This window comes from Opisthocomus hoazin, chromosome 5 (genome assembly GCF_030867145.1).
Source record: "Opisthocomus hoazin isolate bOpiHoa1 chromosome 5, bOpiHoa1.hap1, whole genome shotgun sequence".
Lineage (NCBI taxonomy): Eukaryota > Metazoa > Chordata > Aves > Opisthocomiformes > Opisthocomidae > Opisthocomus > Opisthocomus hoazin.
The window spans coordinates 14527470-14550677 of record NC_134418.1 but is presented as its reverse complement, the minus strand read 5'-3'; the positions used below and the strand labels follow the sequence as shown (position 1 = coordinate 14550677).

The following is a 23208-nucleotide window of genomic DNA, read 5'->3' as shown; positions in this document are numbered from 1 at the left end:
GAGCATTCCACACAGAGTGCACGTAGCCTCCCAGCACTGATTTACACCCAGGCAGTTCTTCCCATTCTAGTAAGTGATTTCTTCTGTTTAAGAAAGACTCAGATAATAGGTCTGTGCTCAATATGTAACAAAACCTTAACCTCTGACGCTGAGAGTTACAAAATTAATGCAAACTAACAGATTCCCTTCAACGGCAGCTGAACTGTTAAGCCATCCTATAAAATAGAAAGCCCACAGGGAGAACTGTGAACGTCAGAAATCTTACTGTCTCCCTCCAGCGCTACTGTCCTGCCATCCATTGCTCAAAGTCCGCGTCCCTGGCTTAGTTCCAAGTTGCCATAAGCAATGAAGAGAGGAATGCTTGTATACTTGCATACGCTAATCCCTCATCAGGCTCTTGCCATTTGCCAGTTTCCTAACCACATTCTCATGCACTGACCAAAACTGCAGTACTTTGCAACGTAGAGAGCACAGGAGAACTTTACATTCCTACGGATAACTGTATTCCCAAGAGTAAAGAAAGAAAGGAATCATGGCAGTGTTTCCCTGATGACTGGGGTTAGTATGATCCTATTAAGAATCAGTATCCAGACTGACAATACGTGGATCAAGAGCATCTAACCACATTGCTTTAGCCCTCATAACACCTTTGTGAGACAGGTAATTCTATCCATGTTAGTGGTGCATAAACAGCTGCACAGAGAGGTTAAATGGCTTGCCCAAGGTCACAGTGCTAGAAGATAGAGCCTGCTTGCTTTTATCTCTGTTATCTGTTCTGAGCACTAGACCTTGCTTATTTTCTGAAAACACTTTCCCCATAAGAAATATTTATAATTTATAAATAATTCTTAAGGCCATTATACTTTAATTCCCTGAAGTTTCACTGTTAAAAAAGTTGGGTGTGCAGTTTTACCAATTTCTAGATAATTCCTGATTGTTGCTTAGCCTGAGAGAAGGCAAGGTTGCAGCTTCACTTTTGAAAACTAGGAAAGGTAAGGTTGCATAGGACAGCACAGGAAGGAATCGTACATGAAGAACAGGCATTCCCAACTTGGGATAGGTTAGCAGCAGTAATATGTACAAATGTTTAGGGAAAAGCAATATTGGAAAAGGTCTAAAGTAATTTCTGGTGTATTTTACCAGTCATGGTTTTGTGCACACATAAACCAGTTCTTTCCATTCCAGATGTACTAACAAGATGTTCACATATTTTAGAATAAAAAATGCAATGCAAAAACATTACACTTCTAAATACTATAATCGATTTCCTAAGTCTCAGTTTAAGTAATATTTCATTTCCTAGTCTGGCAGAAAAATAAATCCATTTTAAACGAACTCTATTTATAATTAAAAGGAAAAAACCTCCTGTATTTTATCAAATCTGTTCAAACATGAAAACTTCATAACTGTTCTTTTCCTACCATGTATGCCTGGTCCAGAGCTTGTTTCCTGTAGTCGAGTTCTTCCTCTAAATAACCCTTCTGTTTACTGAACAGGTCCTGAGCAATAATGAAAACAAGGAAGTGTTTGTTCTTTATCCTAATTCATGAAGAATCATAAATTCCATCATTTTTATGTACTCTTCCCACTTGAAAACAAAGAAAACCTATAGCCAACAACCACATTTATCCTAAGGATATTTGGAATACCAAATTTACAACATTAGCACTTAAAATACGTGTATCATATTAATGAGGTGTAGCTATAAAGCACAGACCTCTGCAGCAGTGTACAACCTGCCTTGATCTGACAGAAGTGCAAGCGAAGCCTGGAAGGTGAATGGGAATGCGCATGCATGTTCTCCAACAGTTGTTACTTGTGCACAGAGCGGGCCAAGGGAGGAAAGAGAGAAACACAAACGAGGGCACTTTATGGCTTCTCTGAAAATATCCAGTGTGCACCCTTAAGGGAATCATGGGGAAATCGTAATCTGTGTTGCCTCGCCTGTTCTCCTAGGCAGGAAGCCACGCAGGGCCCTAGCTGGGTTCTGCAGCAACATTCCCTGCTGCATTGGTGAAGCTGAAGTAAAAGCTCAGCTCTCAACTTGTAAAGGTGGGAAGCCAATTTGAAATGGGCAAAATGATGTCCAGAGAGGTTAAGTAACTTTAGCTGAAGAAGCTTTCAACGTACCTAGGATTTACAGGGATTTATTTGCTTTTGTTTTTAAAGTCAAACTCATCAACTTTCACAGTTATATACATACATATGTACATATATATATGTAACACAGGCTATGATTTTAGTGGAACTCAGTATCCAAAATGATGACGCTGTAAGAAAGCTGTGGACATGGGAATCATTGTCTGAATAGGCAAGCGAGATCTGACTGGCGACAGCGCTCTTGCAAAACATGTCTTCAGGGTGTTAGGGATGATAGTAAGCAGAACATAAAATAGTTACTTGATTTTACTAGCTTTTCTTTCAAGGCAGGTTTTCATGCTCAAAAAAATCATAGTAGTCCAGAAACCAGAGAAGACCTTTGATTGAATTTAATACACTGAATAGAAAAAAGAATGATGGAAAAGACTCATGCATTTCCCAATATATAGAATAAATGTCAAATTAAATACATAGGTTTCTTAAGATGACTGATTGTAGCTTTTATTAACAGTATAAAAAAATCAAATTATGTTGGTCTGGTTAGTTTTATTGGATATGAGATTGCCCCAAAGTCACTTTTGTGGCCAAATTTTGCCTTCAGATATAAATGTGGACTTCCAACAGTTTTTCTGTCAGCTGTCAGTGTAGCACTGGCATAGAATTTGCCTCAGCATGAACCATGACGATGAATTCTTACTCCAAACATCTGGTTTGAAACAAATCCATCCTGATCAGCAAATTAATGCTGGGGGGGGGCTCAGCGCATAAAATGACTATAGATGACCTCACACTTAGGAACAACACATAATTGGTGACATCAGTGACATACAAGACCAATGTTTGAGGACTCGGAGGACTAAGTTGCTATTTGTTCTCTGTTTAATAATTACAATGTCTATTAATCTGTTTTTTGTAAACTTCGAGTCTTTTTAATTACCTATTAATTAATATTAAAAGTAGAAACAAAGTTTAAGTGTAACTTCAGTCTTGGGGCTGGAATTCAGGTACACACAGATGGGCATCTATTGCTACTACAGCCCTTTTAGGTATGCTACTACAGATGCTGGTCCAGAAGGGCAGGGGTCTCCAACAGGTCCTGTAGAACATATTTCTCAGCCCCTTGTGGACATCTCCACAACTCTGAAGAATGTAATATGGCATTAGATACCATGTTTATGCAACTGAATACTACATTTACTACCCAGCTGGCATTATTTTCTTCTGTGGATTACAGCAGCAGCTAAATGACTGTTGTGCAAGATGGAGTACCACAGTGCACTGTGTAATGCATAGTTAAGGACAGGCCTGGTCCTAACGTGCTTACAAGTGTCTGACACCAGAGAAGTAGACTGACTTGCCCAAGACTATACAGAGGGTCAGAGCTACCGATAGATCCCAGAATAGCAATGCAGCTGCCCTGATCATGTCATTTCTGCGAAAGCTATTGTAAAAGCTGGTGGCAAAAGCAAGAGGAAAGGAAACAAGAATAGGAACTCAAACTCTTATATGGGTTGCAAGGACAACTAAACCAGTCATCAGCTCTTCTGAAAGAATCATGCTAGCATATAATATCTAAACTCAGAACACAATTGAGTCATTGGCAATGCAGACTCTCACTTTGCTATGTTAAACAAATAGACACAGGTCTATTCAGAGTAAAACTTGAAAACATCACAGACAATAAATGGGAAGATAAGAAACCAAGTTAGAAAGAAACTATAATTTTCCTGTTCCTTTTAGCAAAGAGTCTAGTATTTGTGAGCACTTTACCTCTCCAAAACCTTTGCATTTTTCCATTGTGAGTTAAAAATAAATAAACACTAAATGTGGAAATGATCACATCTATGTTAAAGTACCACCACTATGACAGGCTACACTCAACAGACACAGTCTGAGCACTTCTTTTTCTGACTGTGGCCCAAATACACACTTCTTCAGTGGCCCTGGGCAAATCACTTAACCTCCTTGTCTCAGTTTCCCATTCTTTAAGATGAACGTAATGCTGATTATTTATCTACCCATAAAAGGTGTGGCAAGGATTAATCAGTGTTTGTAAAGCCATTTGAAGATGAGAAGCACAACATGCATGGTAAGCCAATAAAACCAAACACTCATTCCAAAACTCTTTGTTCAACACATATGGAAAAATCAGGTCAGTATAGCACTGGGTTTGTTATGCAAGACAGAACTGCTTTTGAGAAAACGTTCTGTCTTTAAGCATGAAGACCTTGGGGCAAGAAAGGTCACCTGGGTTAAGAGGTCTTTACAACATGTCCAGAAGGTGAATACCAGAGAGAAAAGGAATGTCCTTGACAATTCTATTCACATGACCCCAAGATTTAAAAGATGATGCTGTTGCCGGACATTAATACACAGAGAAAGCACAAAGAGAATTTCACACTGTTTGATTAATACGCTCTGTAAAGTTATGCCTTCATGTCCTAATTTGTATGTATTTTTGCTGTTCTTGTTCTATATAGCTTTGACAGTTCCCTCCCACCCCAAAGAATACAATCAATAAATTGTTCTCGAAACCTCTTGCCCATTTTACCACGAGGCAATCTCTGTTAAGCAGAGAAAAGCAGAAAATCAACCTGATCTGAAGTTTATACGCGTTCCCTTGAGATGAGCTTTTTCATATTTTTAGTTATTGTTCCTTACCTTTTCATTCTCCAGGTCTAACATCTTCTGTGTCAGTGCAGCTTCTGTCCCCTCTATCTGTTTTAACCACTACAGGAAAATGGCAATGTGAAGACAAAAAAATAAAAAATGAAAAAAAACCCAAGCTTTTGAAAAATTTGCACCAAACATTTTGCAAGTTTGTTGCCAACACTCCCAGGAATATGTTTCCCCCTTACTAGCTATTCACTTTGAAGTTACACATGAAAAAACAGGTTGTGAAACCACAGGCAGAATGGAGGACTGTGGAAACACACCAAAGACTAACAAATGGTGGTTGTTTTGCTACAATAAATGAAAGGGTTTTCCCCCCTGTAAAGTTCAAGATACAAAATAAATTGGGTGAAGGATGCAAAATTAACCTGATTGTTTCTGACTTGATATACCAAATGCTTCTTGGCCTGATTTGTAAAACTGTCATATGATTTCAGGGCACCAGTCCTGCATTTTTCCAGATGGCAATTTAAACAAAAGACAAGGTGGCAAATTTGATCCTTCATTTTATACAGTTTGCTGCACCTTTCGTGGGAAAAGACTCACTTCTAAAGCATTGGTAATGTAGAGGGAACAATAAAATGAACAGACAGATGGAAGTTCACATGGTTGCTACCATGAATCCCTTACCATTCTGGTGATAAACAAAACAATGAGAATGAATAAGAAAGGCCATTGCATTCTAAAGGTAAAATGACATATTGTAATAGCTAAATGCTTGGATAGAAGGTTCTTAATTACCAACCATCTCCAGGATTATATTAATATTCAGCATTTAAGTTTATTGGAATGGATGGGAATGCTCAGTTCTGAATTATTTTATTTCATTTTGTTATTGCTCTACAATAAGGATCAATGACTAGCTTACAGAGAGTACAGTTTAAAACAATTCTTTCTGTAGTGCCAGCTCCCATTAAGACCAGCTGTAGCTTTGCCACTGATAATTACCACTTTCCTCAAATACTTTCCTTACTAATACTAGATTACTCCTATTTACATTAATTCTTTTGGTAAACATTACACATCAACTTTTTAAATTGAGGGCTTTAGTGAATTCATTGGGGCTCAGACTCAAAGGAATTAATGACACACCCATTTTTTTTCCCAAAAGATTTAGATAGGAAATCTGACATAAGCTTACAAATAAGCCAAATTTGAAATCATTACTTCATCCTTTTGGACCTTTCACTATTTAAAAGACTGGTGCATAAAAATGGAAATTTGTTTATCTACTTAGTAGGCTTAGCTTTGTACAGAGCTGAAAAAGTGAACAGGAACACCTTATTCCCCAGTGATCCTATTTTCATCATCTTTGTTTTCTTCTTTTTGAAGGTGACAGACTGAAGATATTCCCAAGGAAAGCCTCACTGCTGATAAAGGATTTGGCAAGACAGTGAGCATTCTGAACCTTTGAAATCAGTAGAAATGGGAAGTCCTCTGCATCTCTCACAGCTACCCTCAGTATTTGCAAATGAAGAGTTATTTGCAAAAATTAGAGGTCTAATTTTTTTGAAGGTATGAATGATATGCCAAACCAAATGTTTGTTCTGAGCTCCCTGTGCCTGTAAACCTTTCTGGAACCAAGGGGCGCAGAGGAGAGAAGCATGTATTTAGGACTTGAAATCAGTCATAGCATTCCAAATAAGCTTCTGGAATTGTGCCAGCAGACCCCAGAAACTTTCCTTGCCTGGCAGCTTGATTTCTAAATGCTCACTTCTAGTGGCTGAATATAATAGATTTGATCTAAATAAACCATGAGTGTGATTAATTAGCACATATGAATATAACTAGCACAACATCTATGTCTGTAGTACCATTTGCCTACCAAAAGATCCCATTAAGAGACGATTATCTATGATAGCTTCTCGTAATTAAGAAACTATAGGAATGTACATGGGAAGCTGTCTGGCCCTTATTTAGAGGGACATCTGAGATGGTTGCATTACACTGGAGAAGGCAGTGGATTTGCTTTAAATTTCCTGTAATCTAAATTCAGTATATGCACCCAATATGTTAAAACAATCATCTGGCCTTAGCAGATTTTTGTCTGATTTTGCCTGTGTTGTAAAACACAGTATTATGAAATGTGGTATCGTGTTTGTTTTGTTAAGGACAGCAGAATACTATTCTCTGTTATTCTTTGTCTTTGTAAGCTTTGGACATGGATAGTGCCTTCTGTTATGGAGAAAATCAGAGTCACTTGATTAACTTGTACTTCATATGTGCACCATAAAAAAGAGGAAAAGATTTCATGCTTCTCAGAGTACCCTCTTGATTCAATTATCTATCAGCTTGTACTTATTAGGCTACTGTGAAGCACTTCATTAAAATGACATAAAATGGATAGGGTCCATAGATAACATCAACTATTTTTATCTCATTCTTTAAATGCAGTCTATTTTCCTATAGAAGATAAACCTATAATCTCCATCTTTCTGATGGATTGTTCAGTTTCTTTAATAACCAGATTATATGATAAGACTACAAAAAAAAAAAAAATCCATAAAGGCAAACTAGGAACTGGCAGAAATTTTGTCAAAAAAAAAAAAAAAGTGAGTTGAAATTATAGACCAAATTTAGTATAAATAAATAAATAAAGTCTCCATTGTAATTGCATGTTTCTATTCATTTAAGGAATTATTTCAGTTGACAAAGCTTCCAATCCCTTATTGCTGTGTTCTGTTGCTAATCAAAATAATTTACAGATAACGAAGTGTATTTCTATTCTGCACCAGTCTGACACATATTAAACAAGCTCACTAATTCCAATGGCATTTTTTGCACAAGCACTAATTTACTTCAGCAATAATAACCCAGTCCAGTCCCTAAAGTCTGGCCAGTTTTGCTCTCTATCTTAGCCTTGCATACTGGGGTTCTTCCACTTTCCTTATTGAACGTAGAAGGCTATTATCATCATTTCCTTTTTTTTATGCTATTATGCCATGAAAAGCATCGGGGTTATAGTCCTTTTCCTCATTTTATTTTGCATATAGCAATTACTCAATTAAATCAATTATTATTATTTTGTTTAGATTATCTACATTGAGAGATTTTGATAAGTCAATTATCAAAATTATACCAATTGAAACAATTATTACAAAATGCTCATATTTTAATTTTAAAGTTCTGATTTGGAATTTCAAAAATGCATCTAGGAAAGTTTAGTAGAAGCCTATGAAATTGATGGACAAAGCTTCTCCAGAGAAAAAGGCAAGTCTTTCCCAGTTCTAAATGTCAACATTCTTCATATACAGATTTTATTCTCTCTGTAACTGGAAGAATAAGGAACTAGTCATGTAGAACTGAGTGACCTGACTGATTATCTATCTTGTACAAACTACTTTTTTGCTATCTATGTCCAGTAATTTATGGAGGAAAGGACCACAGGCCACTCAGAGCTTATTCACTCATAAACAAACGGGCCCAAAATGGAGTATGGCGGTACGACTTACAGAGTACTTCACAGCACCCTGTTCCCAGAGAGCTGAGGACATTGGCACTACTGAGAATGAAGACTCTTTTGTTAAGTAGCTTTTTACTACTTTATTCCAAAGTAATATCTACAAAAAATTTGTTTTATTTTTAAATTTGGCTTATTTTGCAAGTTTGATTTTACGTCAAGACATCACAATCCCAATAAATTCATATAAGGATGATCACATGCTCCAATCCAGATGATTTTAACAGAAAAGCCATGCTTCCCTAGCAAAGTTATGTGATATCTTAGAAAACATTGTCAGTCTTTAGTCGGAGAAAAATCTTTGCTCAGTTCTACCTTTTCACAGAGGGAAAGCACAGTCCCAGCTTGGATTATTGCAACCTGTTCTTCATTTCTCAAATTCTAAAACACAGAAAGATGCACTTCAAATTGGAGTGGAAATCCATCCTTCAACACAAGCAATAAATTTTGACTGTACTTTAAAGAATAAATCTGCTATAATATTTAGCGTTTTATAAACATGCCCAGAAAGGATCCCATGCTTGAAAGTATTAAAAGCTAAACCAAGGGCACTTAGTCTCCACTCTGTTTCAGTACATTATTCCCACAACATTTTCACAACAGTTCATTATTCAACAAATATTAAGTGGTTTCTGTCAGGGATTTTGAATGTTTTTTTTTTTCCCTAGCCAGAAAAATGTCAGTTCACTGGATTATAGCCCTGCGGCAAGCGAATCTCCCCCTCGTGCACTTCAGAGTTAGACTTTGCATTAATAAAAACAATGCAAAGAGGAAGCAAGTACCATAGGAACCTCCACAGAACTTTCAACACAAAAAGTAAATGTAGAGCTTAAAGCTAGAATTATAAAGACCTTGGACTGTCAAAGCTACTTTTAAAGTGGACTCAGCTCCACGGATATTTGTGCTCAAACCTCATGACCAAGATTTTATACTATATTTGGCAACCCAGGGGAAGAAAGGGAACCAGTTATCCTTGCCCTTTCTCCTAGCAACTCCACTCCTGGCAGAGGCATCCTTCACAGCAGCAGGTGCTACTATTACTGCTCAAGCAAGAAAATTCAGGAATAACTTGGTCTGGCTTTGACTTCATTATTTTTCTCACCTAGCCTGTTTTATATCTTTTCCCTCTGCCCACTGCAGTGCCTTTTTTTCCATACCATTCAGCTAAGACAAATCCTATCTTGAGAAAATACACTTTTAACTAGCATCAGTTTAACTGAAAGATTTTCTTCTAAGTTTGTAAAAGTGCTATCTAACCATTCACATTGTTCATACAGATATAGGCATATAAAAATCACTCTGTTCATTTTCTTCAATGTTATTTTCTGCTATGGGAAAAAAATGTTTTAAAATAACCATAAAACTAGAGGTATATTTGAATTAAAAATTTTTTACCCCATTATCTCCAAGAATATCTAGCTTCTTCATAAGTTCAGATATATTCACGTCCTGAAAAAGATGTTCAACACTTATTTTTTATGTAGTAGGTGAGAAACAGTTTTTATACCCTACATTTTATGTACCCTTTATTCACTTCTGCAGGCAAAAAAACTTGAAATGTAAATAAGTGAAACATTAGTTTTGCATCACAATTACAAAAGTGTTATTGATACTTTCATAGTCAAAACCAAATGTCACTAGATTATAGCAAGCAATCTGGACGTCTGTATCTGAGGGCAGAATGTTTCTCTGCGATTCACATTTACCATCCTGCTGATGTATGCAGACGAAAGATCAAAACTGATAAACAGGCTTAAAGGACTGGTTTTTTCTGTTTGTTTGGAGTGGAGCATCAAGCACGTCAAGCTACAGAAGTTAAAACGACAGAGAGCGCAAACAAAATATTTGCGAAGAAGGTTTGTAGGGTGGTTTGGTTTTTATTTTCTTAAACTAAAGAGGGGAGTTTCAAATCAGCCTTGCAGTGGAAGGAGGGAATATGCACGGTGGGCTGAACACGCTCCTCCAAATGCTATCACCTCACAGCCTTTGGGAGCAGAAAGCCACATTTCTCTGCCAGACAGCCCCTAGACCCACAAAAAGCAGCGAACAGCCCATCCTTATTAAGGCCCAGCCACCGAATTCAAGAAAAACACTCCTCTGATACAAAAAAGAGAGGAATAAATTCACACAATGTCTGTATTTTACACAGTGCCAGGGACCATTCCTAGGCCCCAGAAATCTATTTTCTACTTTTAAAAGTTGTTGGAAAGGCTCATGGAACTGTTTAACCTGCTCTAATCACATTCTCCTGAACTATTCCAAGTATGGTCCACAAGTTAACGTGGACCAGGGATCATTCCCATCGACAGCTTGTACACAGCCATGCTATCTGAAGCCAGGAAGGCTTGAGAGCATGGGCGAAGACCCGTTCCTGTTAGTCCAAAATGCTTAATAAGCATGCATAAAGCAAGACAGCCTGGTTAAATGCTGGCACCCTGAACTTCTACTCATGCTCAGCACTCCTGAAGAGGAGGCCAACATTTCACAGGGCTGTGTCTTGGCTTACCAGTTTCATTACTTACAGTACATAATGCGCTGGTTTGCATCCAAGTGTTGTACAACTCTGATGTGGGTAGTCAGGATGATCAATCTTTAAAATTTTTTAAAGCTAAATTAGCTAGGCTTGCAGATTACATAACTACACTAGAATATATTTGCTCATGATTCTGTACCTAACAGACTCCAGTGAGGAAGGCTTAAGCAGAAATGAAAGATATCCTGACCATCAGACACAGATGTGGGAGAGAATCTACAAATTAGTCCCTCCTGGCTCCAAAAATGGAATAATGTGTTGTGTTCAAGCCGCTCTATCCTGAGAAGTCTCCTCCCTCTCTTCTCTCTCTCCCCAAACACTTCAGCAGTGTCTCCAAATGTTACATTAGCTATTAAACAGTGCACATCAATAATTTTAGAATGGTGCAGAGCTTAATACACACTTGTGTTTGGATCAATGTTAAAACCAAAACTACTGATTATGATCAGCACTGACAATGTTGAATGGAAACTTCTTTAGCTGATCAGTTACACTAGTGAAGAACGGAATTCAGTAAGACAGGCAAGTTCTTGCACCTATTGAGCCAGAAATACTCGTTCTAATCCATTTATTTCCACGATGAAGAATATAGGAGGATTTAGAAATCAGATTTCATGTCATTCTAGAATCTAATTCACTACAGATGGCTAACAAATTCAAAAGACACTGAAAACATATAAAAAGACACTGAAAACTTTTAAAAAGTCAACAATTTCAATATGCCCATATTAGGTGACTGCCCCTGCTTCCAAGTAAGTGAACTGAAACTGAAACCTAAACCACCTCTGTTTAGGAATGCAACAGAAGACAATGTAAAAAATATTAATTCTAGATCCTCTACAGCCAACATGCAAACTGGAATAACAGACAACCTAAAAAGCAGGTCTGGCATCCCATGGAGGCTCTATTCACAAGGTAATATGCTAACTGAGGACTCTTGGTGTGGTTTGCGAAATGAATACCCAACCAAATCTGTATGCAAGAATCAGGTTTTAACTTTTTTCTGTTAGACTACTTAGCTCCCTAACAATATGCAGCCTACAGTTTCAGTTTATTTCTACTACAGATAGTGTTGTGCTTATTAAGGCATATTACAGAAACAAGCCTTCTACAAGAAGACTTGTAAACACACTTGTAAACACAATTACAAATACAAGCACAAATTACTGATGAGTGCCACGGAGATAACACACTTTAGTTACTCATAGAAAACTTACCCTGGCTTGTTGTGCAACATTACCAACAAAGCAAGTCTGAATTCAGGCTTAAGTGAACCAGCATGCAAATCAATTTGCACAGCTAGCCTATTCAAGGGAGAACAGAAATGAAAAGAGTAATTCTTGCTTCCTCATAGCAGAAGCTAACCAAGCGAGATCCTGATCTTTATCTTGTGCTTGACCAAAAATGATGATAGAGTCTCACCTATTTGAATGAGTTTTGGATCAGGCACCTCACGCTTCAAGGCCCTGGCCTAGGCAAATAACTCAAGCATACTAATTCAACAAAAAAATGCATAGGTGCTTCACTAAATTGGGTATAAAACAATAGATGAATGTCATATTTCTGACCTTAGATGAGAACGTTTAAAACCAAGAACAAAGTACTGTAGCAAGCCTGACAATGAATCACATCATCATCCATATTCTTCCCTGCAATGTTTTTACAGCAGTACCCTAGTCTAAATGTAAATTATCTTGAATGATCAGCCTTCATTTTAATTGATAAACTCCTGACAAACTACCAGATCATATTCTTATGAAACTCTTTCCCCAGTTAAAAATATCTTTTCTTACTGTATTTACTTTTTCAGATTTTGTTCCCTACAGCAAGATGGCAAGCCATTTGTTTGGATATCGGGTTGGTCATTCCGAAAAAGTTCCTGGCAATCCAATGGTTACTAATGCTCTGCATATACCTTTATTCCTTCCTGTTGACAGAACAGTTGAAGTGCACTTCCATTGTTTTCAGGGAAGGTGGTTATATGAAGATTAAATGCCGGCGACCTTCGTTCTCTCTCCTGAGGAAAGATTTTGTTTAAAAACAACACGTGTGATTATATGCAAACATTTATTTCCCATCTTTATAAAACATACTTGTACATTAAAAAGGCAGATTCCTATTCACATTCCAAATATACGGTATTTCCTCCTACTTTCACCATATTTGAAGGATTCTGGCTTTAGCTACACACAAAAATAGCATTAGCTTCCAACTGATTCCATGCACACACAGTTTCTGCAAAGTTAACCAACACTCCTCAGATGCAGGAACCCTTTCACACTGGCCAAATAGCTGATCGGAGCCCCCAGAAACTGCAGTTTTTTATGTTGGTATTAATCTTGTTTAACTACTGCTTTATTTCATGGAACAAAGAACAATTTAGGAAGAAAAAGCTGAAGAAAAATATTTAAACTCCATCATGAAATAGTATTATCATTGAAGATATTCTCAATAAAATTAAAGCAGTATATCTGCTCCCTGTTTATTCTACTGTTAACCTTTCTATTAGAGCATATAAAATCCCCAGTCCTATTCACTGCACAACCCAGGATGTCAGCATATGTTGAAAGGCAGCACTACTCTACACTTATGATGTTTTTTGTGCCAAAACTAAAAATTATAAATTCCCATTTATATAAAACTATAGTATTTCTAAAACTTATACAGCCCATCTACTGGACTTTCATGCTTTTCTTCAGAATACTGAGCTATTATTTCTTCAGAAGGCACACATACGGTAAAACAATCAACAAGCAATTTGACATAAATTAAATTTTAATGTGCTTGTGAAAATGACTGGATTGAAGGCTCTGGGCAACCAAGGCATTGGTTCTTAGTCTGCATTCTCTATGGCCATGGGAACAAGAGTAAGGAAAATCAGATTTCCTCTCCATATTACAAGAGGAGGCACTGGCAACAAGGGCTTCAGTTTCTGACAGTATAATGAAAGACAGAGCTAGTGCAAATATTTTAGTTCCTATGACCATCCATGCATTGCCCAGTTTCCTACATCACAAAATGAGGTGCTTTAATTGCTATGGCAAGAAGACTGCATCCATTCACTTAAGCAAATTACAAAGTATGGCAACTTTTGTTCATTAACTAGCTTAAACCTAATTTGAAACTACAACATAGAGGGAAAAATCTCTGTACTCTATATGTTTTTCCCCCTCCTAGACTCTTTTTTGAATAATTTTTCCATTAACAGTCTAATTTTTGAAATGGGCTTAAATGACCTAGCTGTTGTAATCCAAAACTAGAAGCTTAATTCTTGTCGAAATTCAGTTACCATTACAGATTATTTAAAAAAATATTTTATTGCATTAAACTCACTCAGATTTGCTTGCATTAGATAGACAGATGGTTGTGTTTTCTACCCTAGCCTAATTTTCATCCAAAATAATATAATTGCTCTCAAAAAAATACTGTCATGATTACCAGAGGCATTCATGATCTTACTACAGCATTTACATTGTCAGTCACATTTGTGTCTACATGCTTGCCTTCTAATGGAAAAAAAAAATCTTTTCTTGAAATACTTCCATTGTTATTCTGTGAAACAGGTCCTTAAAGATTTGGCACATGACGAAACTCAACACATCACACTGAGCTATTTTTCAAGTAATTCTTCCACGTGAAAAAGACATTCGTGAAGGATTTAGTGAAGCACTTTTTCTCTTTCCCTAAGAATTTTTTTTGGATTGTTTGACTTCTAAGAAAAATTACAATTTAGGAAGCAGTTTCTAGTGTAACTGCTGATTCAAATGCTAAATTGTTCAGAATTTTACTTTACAGTTGCTTAATAAAATATAAAGATACATATATTAGACAGCATTTTTATTTTCCTGAACATCTACTGAAATTCTAATTCAGAATTTTGAATATAATGGGCTATGGCATCAAAATATATGGTTGACAAAGTAACAGATTATAAAAAAAGATTAAGAAATGTGAAAGACAAAAAGCAGAACATCACATATGAGGAAAACATGACGTTTTCATCTTTATCAGAGAAGTTACACATGCCGAGATTTCTGGTGAAACGTGCTGGGTGATGAAAGTTACAGAGGAGTGACAATGACAGGCTTCTTGGAGAGTTTATTCTAAATGGTGTTAAGAATGCTGATGATCTTTGAAACCGAACAGTGCGTTATCAGGCAATACAACTGTGTGACAACTGTGCACCACACACCAGTAGTTCGTGTTACAAAACTCAACATGGGCCCCATTTACGGGGCGATGAGAACCATTGCTTTCTCGGGTAATCACAGGCTACATGTTCAAATTGTTATTGACAGATAACTTCACTGTTATTTCATTTATGCAAAGTATAGAATTTGTTTGCTACTGGCAACATACTACTTTCACGTACAGAAGTTTTACTTGTGCTTCAACAGTTTAATTTGACGTTCTCAGAGGGGTTTTTTTTATCCTTTTCCATTGACTAATGCTAATTATTTCCAGGCCATGACCATTTTATACCATCAGAAAATGGATTTCAGGTAAGAGAAATTCTTTCAAAGCTGCTATCAAAATGTGTTCTTTTAAGATCATTTTAATTCACATGAATGTTGTCAATCTTAAATCAATGTAATTAAAAGCAATTATACATTGATGTGATGGATGTGTCAGATCTTTAGTCAGATCACTGCATGCAAGATGTGAGAAGATGTGTTAATTTAAATGATGTCAACCAATGCCGTAGTATACATACCAAGTGATTTTACATGCAGGAAAGGAGCAGTTATGGAAATGAAACAAATCAAAAAGGCAAAATATTGCAAAACAAAATATTTTATTAGATGAAAAACAAACTATATGCAATATATATTAGCTATATTACATCTTTATAAACATTAGTGAGCACTCTCTCCAAAACATATTAAGGCAGTGGCATCAATTTAATTATCCCAAGATACAACATTTAAAAAATAGATACCTAAGTGATTTCCCTTAAACATGCACCAGACATCAGTAATCTTTACAGAAATTTCAGCTTGGGTTCAAACATAATTTCTGCTCCATTTGAGAGCTTGCAACAGAGAGAATCTCTTACTTCAAGTTCTAGCACTCTGAATTCTAACAGCTCATTCTGGTCTTTTGCATCTTGCATCTCATTCTTCAGCTGATGCTCTTCTTGTTCCATTCTGTAAATCTATGAGACAAACACAACATCGTAACATCCTGTAAACACTGGAGAAGATACTGTACAGAGTTACAGGCCAGGGATTTAGAAAAAACAGTTAATTATTTCAGTTTCTCATTAGATGTTGGGCCATGTCTTGGAGATAAAGAAAGAACATCACATCAAAAAGTATTTGTGAGAACTGCCAGCAGAAAAAGGTCAATGATCTCTTAGAATAGTAATCTGGAAGTAGTATGAAAGGTGATACGAATATTATATCTACGTAAGTTCAGTAATACAAGCTTTCGGTTAAAATCAAGTGAATTAAATGGGATAGTATTAACATTTGGGTAGACTTTTCTCATTGTCTTAGCATAACTAGACATCTACTCTTTACAGCATGTGAAAGACAACAATGGAGAATTTTTATTGCCTACTTTTTAATTTTCCAGGTTTGTGCTTTGGGGCATTAACAATGACAAAACAGAAATTCAAAACTGACTATTCATTATGCCAATTCGTAGCTTTGGTCAATTGTCTAGCTTAACTGGGTGATCTTTTTATTTGTATGAAATTAAACAGAAGTGTAACATCTGGCACAATGTACTATAACACTTCTAACACTCATGTAAGTGTCTGGATAAATTAAGTCTGGATTTAGCTACTTTCAGTCACGAATTTTTCTGTGGTTATCTTATTTCTTTTATATTTGTATTGAGCTACTAACTAACCAAAATAATTATTTGACTTCCTGAGTACTAGCTAACTTTCCCACCAACATTAGCAAAGAACAATGAGGATGCTTAGCTCTGAGTACCTCAGACAGTAAATGCTACAGTCTTCAATCAATCAATCAGTATTACTTAATGTGTAAAAAAAAAAGGTCAAAAAACAGAAAGTTGAAGGAAGCTGGCAATTTTATCAGGACAATAATAATCTTTGTGTAACTGTTTGACAAAATACAAGATTCCACATTACGCTTAATATTTTAGATTCTATTTTGTTGCACACTAGAAACATCAGCCAGCTTGGGTTCTACTGTTGACTATACAACGTGTAATTCCACAATAAAGAGTAGTTTCCATTCCCAAAGAGTAGAAAAGTATATTGGTACTTCAATCAGAGACTTTTATTCGAATTTAAGTTTCTGGAGAAAAATAAAGTAAGCTATTTTTATGTTGATGATCCAGTACTTCATACATTCATTTCCTTTTATCATTCTTTTTATTATAAAGGGCAGCAATTGTGAAAATATTCCCAGATTCTGAACACATACCTTCTCTAGCAGCTCCTGATTTGTTCTGATTAACAGCTGCTTTTCTTCTACCCATTTTGAATCCTATGAGGATGAAGAGAATTAAAATATTAAAATTATATATATTTTGTTGAACAAGACAAATGAATAACCACAATAATTACAAGATTTCAGACATCATTGTACATTCAAGCATAAAAATGGTCATACATCAGATAATAAAGCTTTCATAAATACTTCAAGGATAAACAGCATTTTAAGCGACAGAGAAAATAAAAGTTCCTTTCTCTTCCTGAAGTCGAGTGTATTGTTTCCTAGTATGTTCCAGCTGAGTGTATACTTAAAAATTTTTTCATATAGCGATTTTGGGTGAATGCAGTTTTATTCAGCCTAACTGAAAACTATTTTTTTTTCATTGCAAAGAGTTGGGAATTTTCTTGCAAAATCATCCCATTTTGAGTGGTGTAATGCAAATCCCAATGGAGAAAGGAAGGAAAAATATTTAATTACCCCAAATGACTGAAAACAAGCTTCAGTGGCGTGCAGTTAATTGCCCTCTGCTGAAAGTGTGAGAATCGGGCTAATACACAGTGTAGGAAGGCTATGGAGGAAGGAAAGTGATATAAAATATTCTATACTCCATTTGAAAACCATATTTCCATTTGATCTGTTGCTCCAAAGCTGATCTTTGCTCTTAGGTTTTTCCGTGGCTCATCAAATATCCCTTTAAAGACCCAATTTGCAAAAATTCACTGCCTGCCATAGCTGGACATTCTGGTTTAATGGATTATAATAGCTAAATTCACTTTGTTCTCCCTATAGAGAAAAGTATTTACATAACCTAACTCATACTTCTCTAAGTTTAATAAAACAATATCCAACACTTCATATGTCATACTAACTCTAGATCAAAAAAAGGACTAAAAGGGACAACTTAAGATCTAAATGTCTTCACAAAAGTATTAAGGCTGACACTTTATGTGTCAGCAAGGTTATCTGCACATCGATGCTGCATAAGAAATTAATGAAATCTGGATATCCCAGCCCATTAACTAGCCTTGAAATGTCAACCAAAAGTACATAAAACTTTATGATACAATATTTACCTTCTTAAAAAAAAGTTTAAAGTTAGTTTTTCTACCTACTGTCCACTACATTTACATATTCTACTGCTCTTTCGCCTTTTCCCACTCATATACAAGAATGTGCAAGTGCATTTTAACTTTCATGCAGTAAACAAGCTTTTCAGGGTTATGATGTTAAAAGTTTCATATTAAGAATAATATAATACATAGTACTGAAAAGTACTGAAAAGGCATGACATTTGTGAAGAATCTTTGAAACAAACAGAAAAAATATTGAAAATAAAATCCAATGTATAGTTTAACATTTAACCAGCACTTTACTAAGGTCAAGGAATGAATGGAGGCCACACTCACAGACTTCAGGTGGATATCCCAATGCATGCATATGGTAAGAGGCAGGTTCAGCAGTTGCATCAGACCTGCAGGTTCAACTACTCCAGTTCACACAAGTAGAAAAAATGGATTAATTTGCCCTATTGATAATTAACTTTTGTGTCTTTCTTGACAAAGTTAGTTCAACTCAGCTTTCTGAGAAAACCTTGACTTCAGTGGAACTGTGTTTATATACACACACCAGCTCACTGAGAGAGCCGAGCATTCAAAAAAAGTCCATCTGGCACATTATATACTCCAACAGTTTGGGATTTATTATTACCACTATTAATGCTGTATAAGAATTTCTTCCCTTAATATAACGTTTCTTGTGCCTGCAACTCAAAATACCTTGCAGACTAGGGGAATTCTGACAGATCGAGCTCATGAGAGATTAACAAGAGCCATTGACACTTACTTTGAAATTACACAGAAATTGTGATAAACCAAGCTTCAAATCATTTTTTTTTAACAGTAAGAGTCTAATCTCCTGCTCTGAATTTGACTTGAGAATTGTGTAGGTCTTTACTGCTTCTGTTTCCTAAAGCTGCAAAGTAAGACTAAAAATTCCTGGGATCTTTTGAATCATCATTTCCTTTCAAAAGCACTTTACGGACTGGTTCCTCAAATGAACACATCACTATTATTATTAAATCATCATCACTACCATGACCACCTAAATGGCAAAGTAATCATTTAAAAAAAAATCAGATACTGCACAAAGAAGTCAGTTTACCATCACAACCATTTATTTTGTTGAATGTAAATACTAATAGGCTGGAAGAACTGAGCTGGGAAGACACTGTCACCACTTCTGTGAAAAGCTAATGCTCAGCGTACAAACTAGCCAACTGGAGACAATATCATATTGCTCCTTGTCACTTCCCTGTTTGCCTTCTCAGGATTACTAAGAGATACAAGGTTGAAAATGTAGTTATGAATCTCATAAAGCAGTAACTAAATAAATTCTGATTTCCAGGCATATCTTTTTGACATATAATTCTGGAAGCAAAACCACAGAAGTAATTTCTTACATGGGTGTCCGTGTTCACTTATTTACATACACAGTACTTACATTTTACACTGTAATAGTCAACTATTTTGTTAATGTTTTCAATTATACAGTAATTTGCCTACAACACCTTTATTATCAACACACTAAAATGTCAGCGGTAGATCCTCGAGAGGTCTTCAGTTTCATTTATTCTTTCAAAAGCTCAATGAACCATCATTTTGAGATTGATAACATATTCTTTCTTTTTCATAATATTTTATTTACATGGAATTTACTAGGCAAGTTGCAGTTTGTGTGGAAGCTAGCACAAACAATTTTTATCCTTAAATTGAATATAGTCCCAAAACATTTGTATTTACACAGAATCTTACAGAAAATTTTTCTTACAAATAATAAACCATAAAAATAATAATATCATTAACTTGGCATGATTCATAGGTTATTTTTATTCAATGCTAAAGGACCATTAGTCTTTGAAATATATATCTATAGATAGCTACATCTTATTTTATTTCTGTACACTACCTGCAATCTTAAAATTGTTATTTCAAACAATAAAGCATAAAAGAACATCTCCCCAATTTTCTCCGTGTGTTCTAGCAGCTATGCAACTGAACATCTTTTAAATGCCCGCTCATAACTCTTAATCAGTCTTCCTGAATATCTGAGACGTTATTAAATATGCATCAGAAGCCACATCTTTGTCAAGTATTTAGAAGATATACTGAAGCATAAGGCCTAATTTTACTCTGCGGGATGACATGGGAATTTGAAGGCAGTTGGGTCCCCCAAGATTTTAAGCCCAAGGGAGTAACACTGCAAGCGGCTTCCAGTAACCAGTGGTTCATTTCTGTAGCTGAAGCGTGTGTGGAAGTGATTTGGTTTTTGAATTTTTCTATGCTGCACATCAAAAATGTTCTCCAGTACAAATATAGAGTATTTATTTTATTGGACTTCAAAGCAAATATAAACGAAATGGGAAACAGGAGAAAGGCCTTCGCGAAATGACGGTGGGAACAGAAATTCCAATGCGTGTACACATGGTTATTTCGATATTATGCTGTAGTGTATTACGTGTTAGAAAATAAATTTTTAATGGCATTATCTTAGCCTATATTATACTTTCCTTTATTTAAGTAGCCTATTGCTGGAGTAGCAATTAAGCTGCATCAGTCACAGTAACACACCAGCAAGCAATGAAGATGGCAAGGGCACCACTGCATGCAAGGGAGAAAATGATGTGGCAGAGGACATTAAGAGAGGCTTTTACCTGTCCTTTCTCGATCAGAGCTTTCTCCAGGTCCTCAATTTTTGCCTGACACCTGAGAAGATCAGCTTGCAGTTGTTCACGAGTCTGGGGGGAAAAAAGTATCAAGAAGTGTGTGTATATGCTTGCACATCCAGGTAGACAAGTAGATTTAATTACACACAGTTTTGGGCCCCTCACTACAAGAGGGACATTGAGGTGCTGGAGTGTGTCCAGAGAAGGGCAACAAGGCTCTAGAGAATGGCAACAAGGCTCTAGAGAAAAAGTCTTATGAGGAGCGGCTGAGGGAGCTGGGGCTGTTTAGTCTGGTCAAGAGGAGGCTGAGGGGGAACCTTATCGCTCTCTACAACTGCCTGAAAGGAGGCTGTAGTGAGGCAGGCGTTGGTCTCTTCTCCCAGGTAACTAGTGATGAGAGGCAATGGCCTCCAGTTGCATCAGGGGAGGTTTAGACTGGATATTACGAAAAATTTCTTCACTGAAACAGTGGTCAGACGTTGGAACAGGCTGCCCAGGGAAGTGACTGAGTCACCATCCCTGGAGGTGTTCAAAATCCTTGTAGATGTGGCACTTCAGGATATAGTTTAGCAGGCATGGTGGTGTTGGGTTGACAGTTGGACTTGATGGTCTTATTGGTCTTTTCCAACCTATGATTCTATGAAAGTAAAGATACTTTCTACCCATTTATGGGCTGTCCAGAGAGCTTTTAATGCTTTTCATTAATATTACTGCTTTTGTGTTTATGTCACAAAATATTTAAAGCTGTTAGTTTAACAGCATTTTTCCTCCCTAGGCTAAAAAGATGTTATCATCACATGTTCAGTGACAAAGCTCTCCTCAGGGGGGCGGAGTTAGGAACTGAAAGAGCTCTAAGAAGTTATTCATAAGTTTTAGTAATTCAAGGCAATTGGGAAAAAAGAGGTAAGAGAGAAAGAGAATTGCAGTAAGCACTGAAAAAGGCCAATAGGCATATAAAATATATTGACCCCGAAGCATTTATATATCCCATATACAGTATATGCCAGTCAGTTTTCCTCTTTCTACATGATTACTACACTAACTATTAGACTACAGTAGGTATTACTCTGAGTCCAGGCAAGCCCTAAAAGGGACTGGATCACGCAAGGTACTAAAAGAAAACGATATACACCAAAGGATATCTCTGGAGACCTTCAGTCACTGAGGCTCCTTGAGCTACTGTAAGTACTTTTCCCACCTTACTTCAGGAACTCTTTCACTCAAGGAATTAAAAAATTCTTACAGGGATTTCCCTCTGCATCTTCGGGTCCTTGTTGTTTACCTTAAGCCTCATCTAAAAGTAATAGGAAATGTTCATTGCACCAGAACATTGGGCCCTCCAACACTAACCATACAAAAAGCTACCTTCTGACTCACTCAAAAGATGTATTTGCATGGATGTGACAAAAGATACCAAAATGCCATTAAAAAGAAAGAGCAACAATTCCAAAGGGTACTAAAGGGACAGTTTGCAAATGCCTGAAAAATAAAATTTTAAAAAGCTATTACAAAATTATTCATACCAGAGTCTCCCTACCCATGGAGACAAGGGAAATATACAACTGTCTCTTGTAACTGTCAAATACATGAGTGCCTCTGAAATCTTACTTCAATAGTAGACGTACTTATGTCCCTCACCCCAATTCTAGCTTGAGAAGTGATCTCCAAAGCCCTTATTGCTTTTCTTGGCTAAGCGTCATACTTAAAAAGAGAGTGTCAATTGTGACTAGGCTTTTGTAAGATGCTGAGAACTCTAACAAATAAAGCCATAAAGCAATAATTCTACTGTTATAAGAACTGTATTTCACAGGAAAAAAAAAAGTTAAGACTGGTCGAGAGCTGCTTCAAAGAACCCTGGGGAAAAAAAAACAAAACCAAAATATGACACATTTTAAAGTAAGCCCTGAATCTTTTACATACCGGCTCTGGGGATAATAGACTAACATTTTTAGCTGCAAATAACTCCAGACAATGTCAAGCAGTCTATATTCTTCTGTAACTTTTATCTAGCAAGCTTTTTTTATTAACATACAGAAATTCTGCTCCCACGAGTGTATTGTTTCTAGACCTAAAAATATTCAGTAAGTGGATTTTAAAATGCTTTCCAGATAAAATAATGTGTATCAAATAGTGCACATGTATGCCTAATAACCATCAGCAATCTAGCAATACAGAATTTTCTGACTATTTTATTAATTGTTCTAAACAGTGCAACCATTAAGCTAGTAGCAGCTCCTACCTTTGGGATAAATTGAGTCCATCCCCACCAGTAATTTTTAAACCACATTAAAATCTGTGTCTTTCTTCA

At 36.3% G+C, this 23208-nt stretch overlaps 1 protein-coding gene across 15 annotated transcripts in view; it reads right to left on the bottom strand.

Annotated features, from left to right (window-relative positions):
* The window catches only part of JAKMIP1 (janus kinase and microtubule interacting protein 1), a 281939-nt gene that overhangs the window by 111645 nt on the left and 147086 nt on the right, over positions 1 to 23208 (bottom strand). For 9 of the 15 annotated variants that reach the window (XM_075420491.1, XM_075420490.1, XM_075420489.1 and 6 more), the window contains 9 exons: positions 22144 to 22194; positions 20889 to 20972; positions 17168 to 17230; positions 15823 to 15921; positions 12682 to 12783; positions 9629 to 9682; positions 8549 to 8614; positions 4762 to 4830; positions 1422 to 1499 (listed from right to left, as the gene is read on the bottom strand). In XM_075420491.1, coding sequence (XP_075276606.1) covers positions 1422 to 1499; positions 4762 to 4830; positions 8549 to 8614; positions 9629 to 9682; positions 12682 to 12783; positions 15823 to 15921; positions 17168 to 17230; positions 20889 to 20972; positions 22144 to 22194 — 666 coding nt within the window. Of the gene's footprint in view, positions 1 to 1421; positions 1500 to 4761; positions 4831 to 8548; positions 8615 to 9628; positions 9683 to 12681; positions 12784 to 15616; positions 15922 to 17167; positions 17231 to 20888; positions 20973 to 22143; positions 22195 to 23208 lie in introns of those variants that run through there. The other 6 variants (XM_075420499.1, XM_075420498.1, XM_075420501.1 and 3 more) reach the window with 3 other exon arrangements.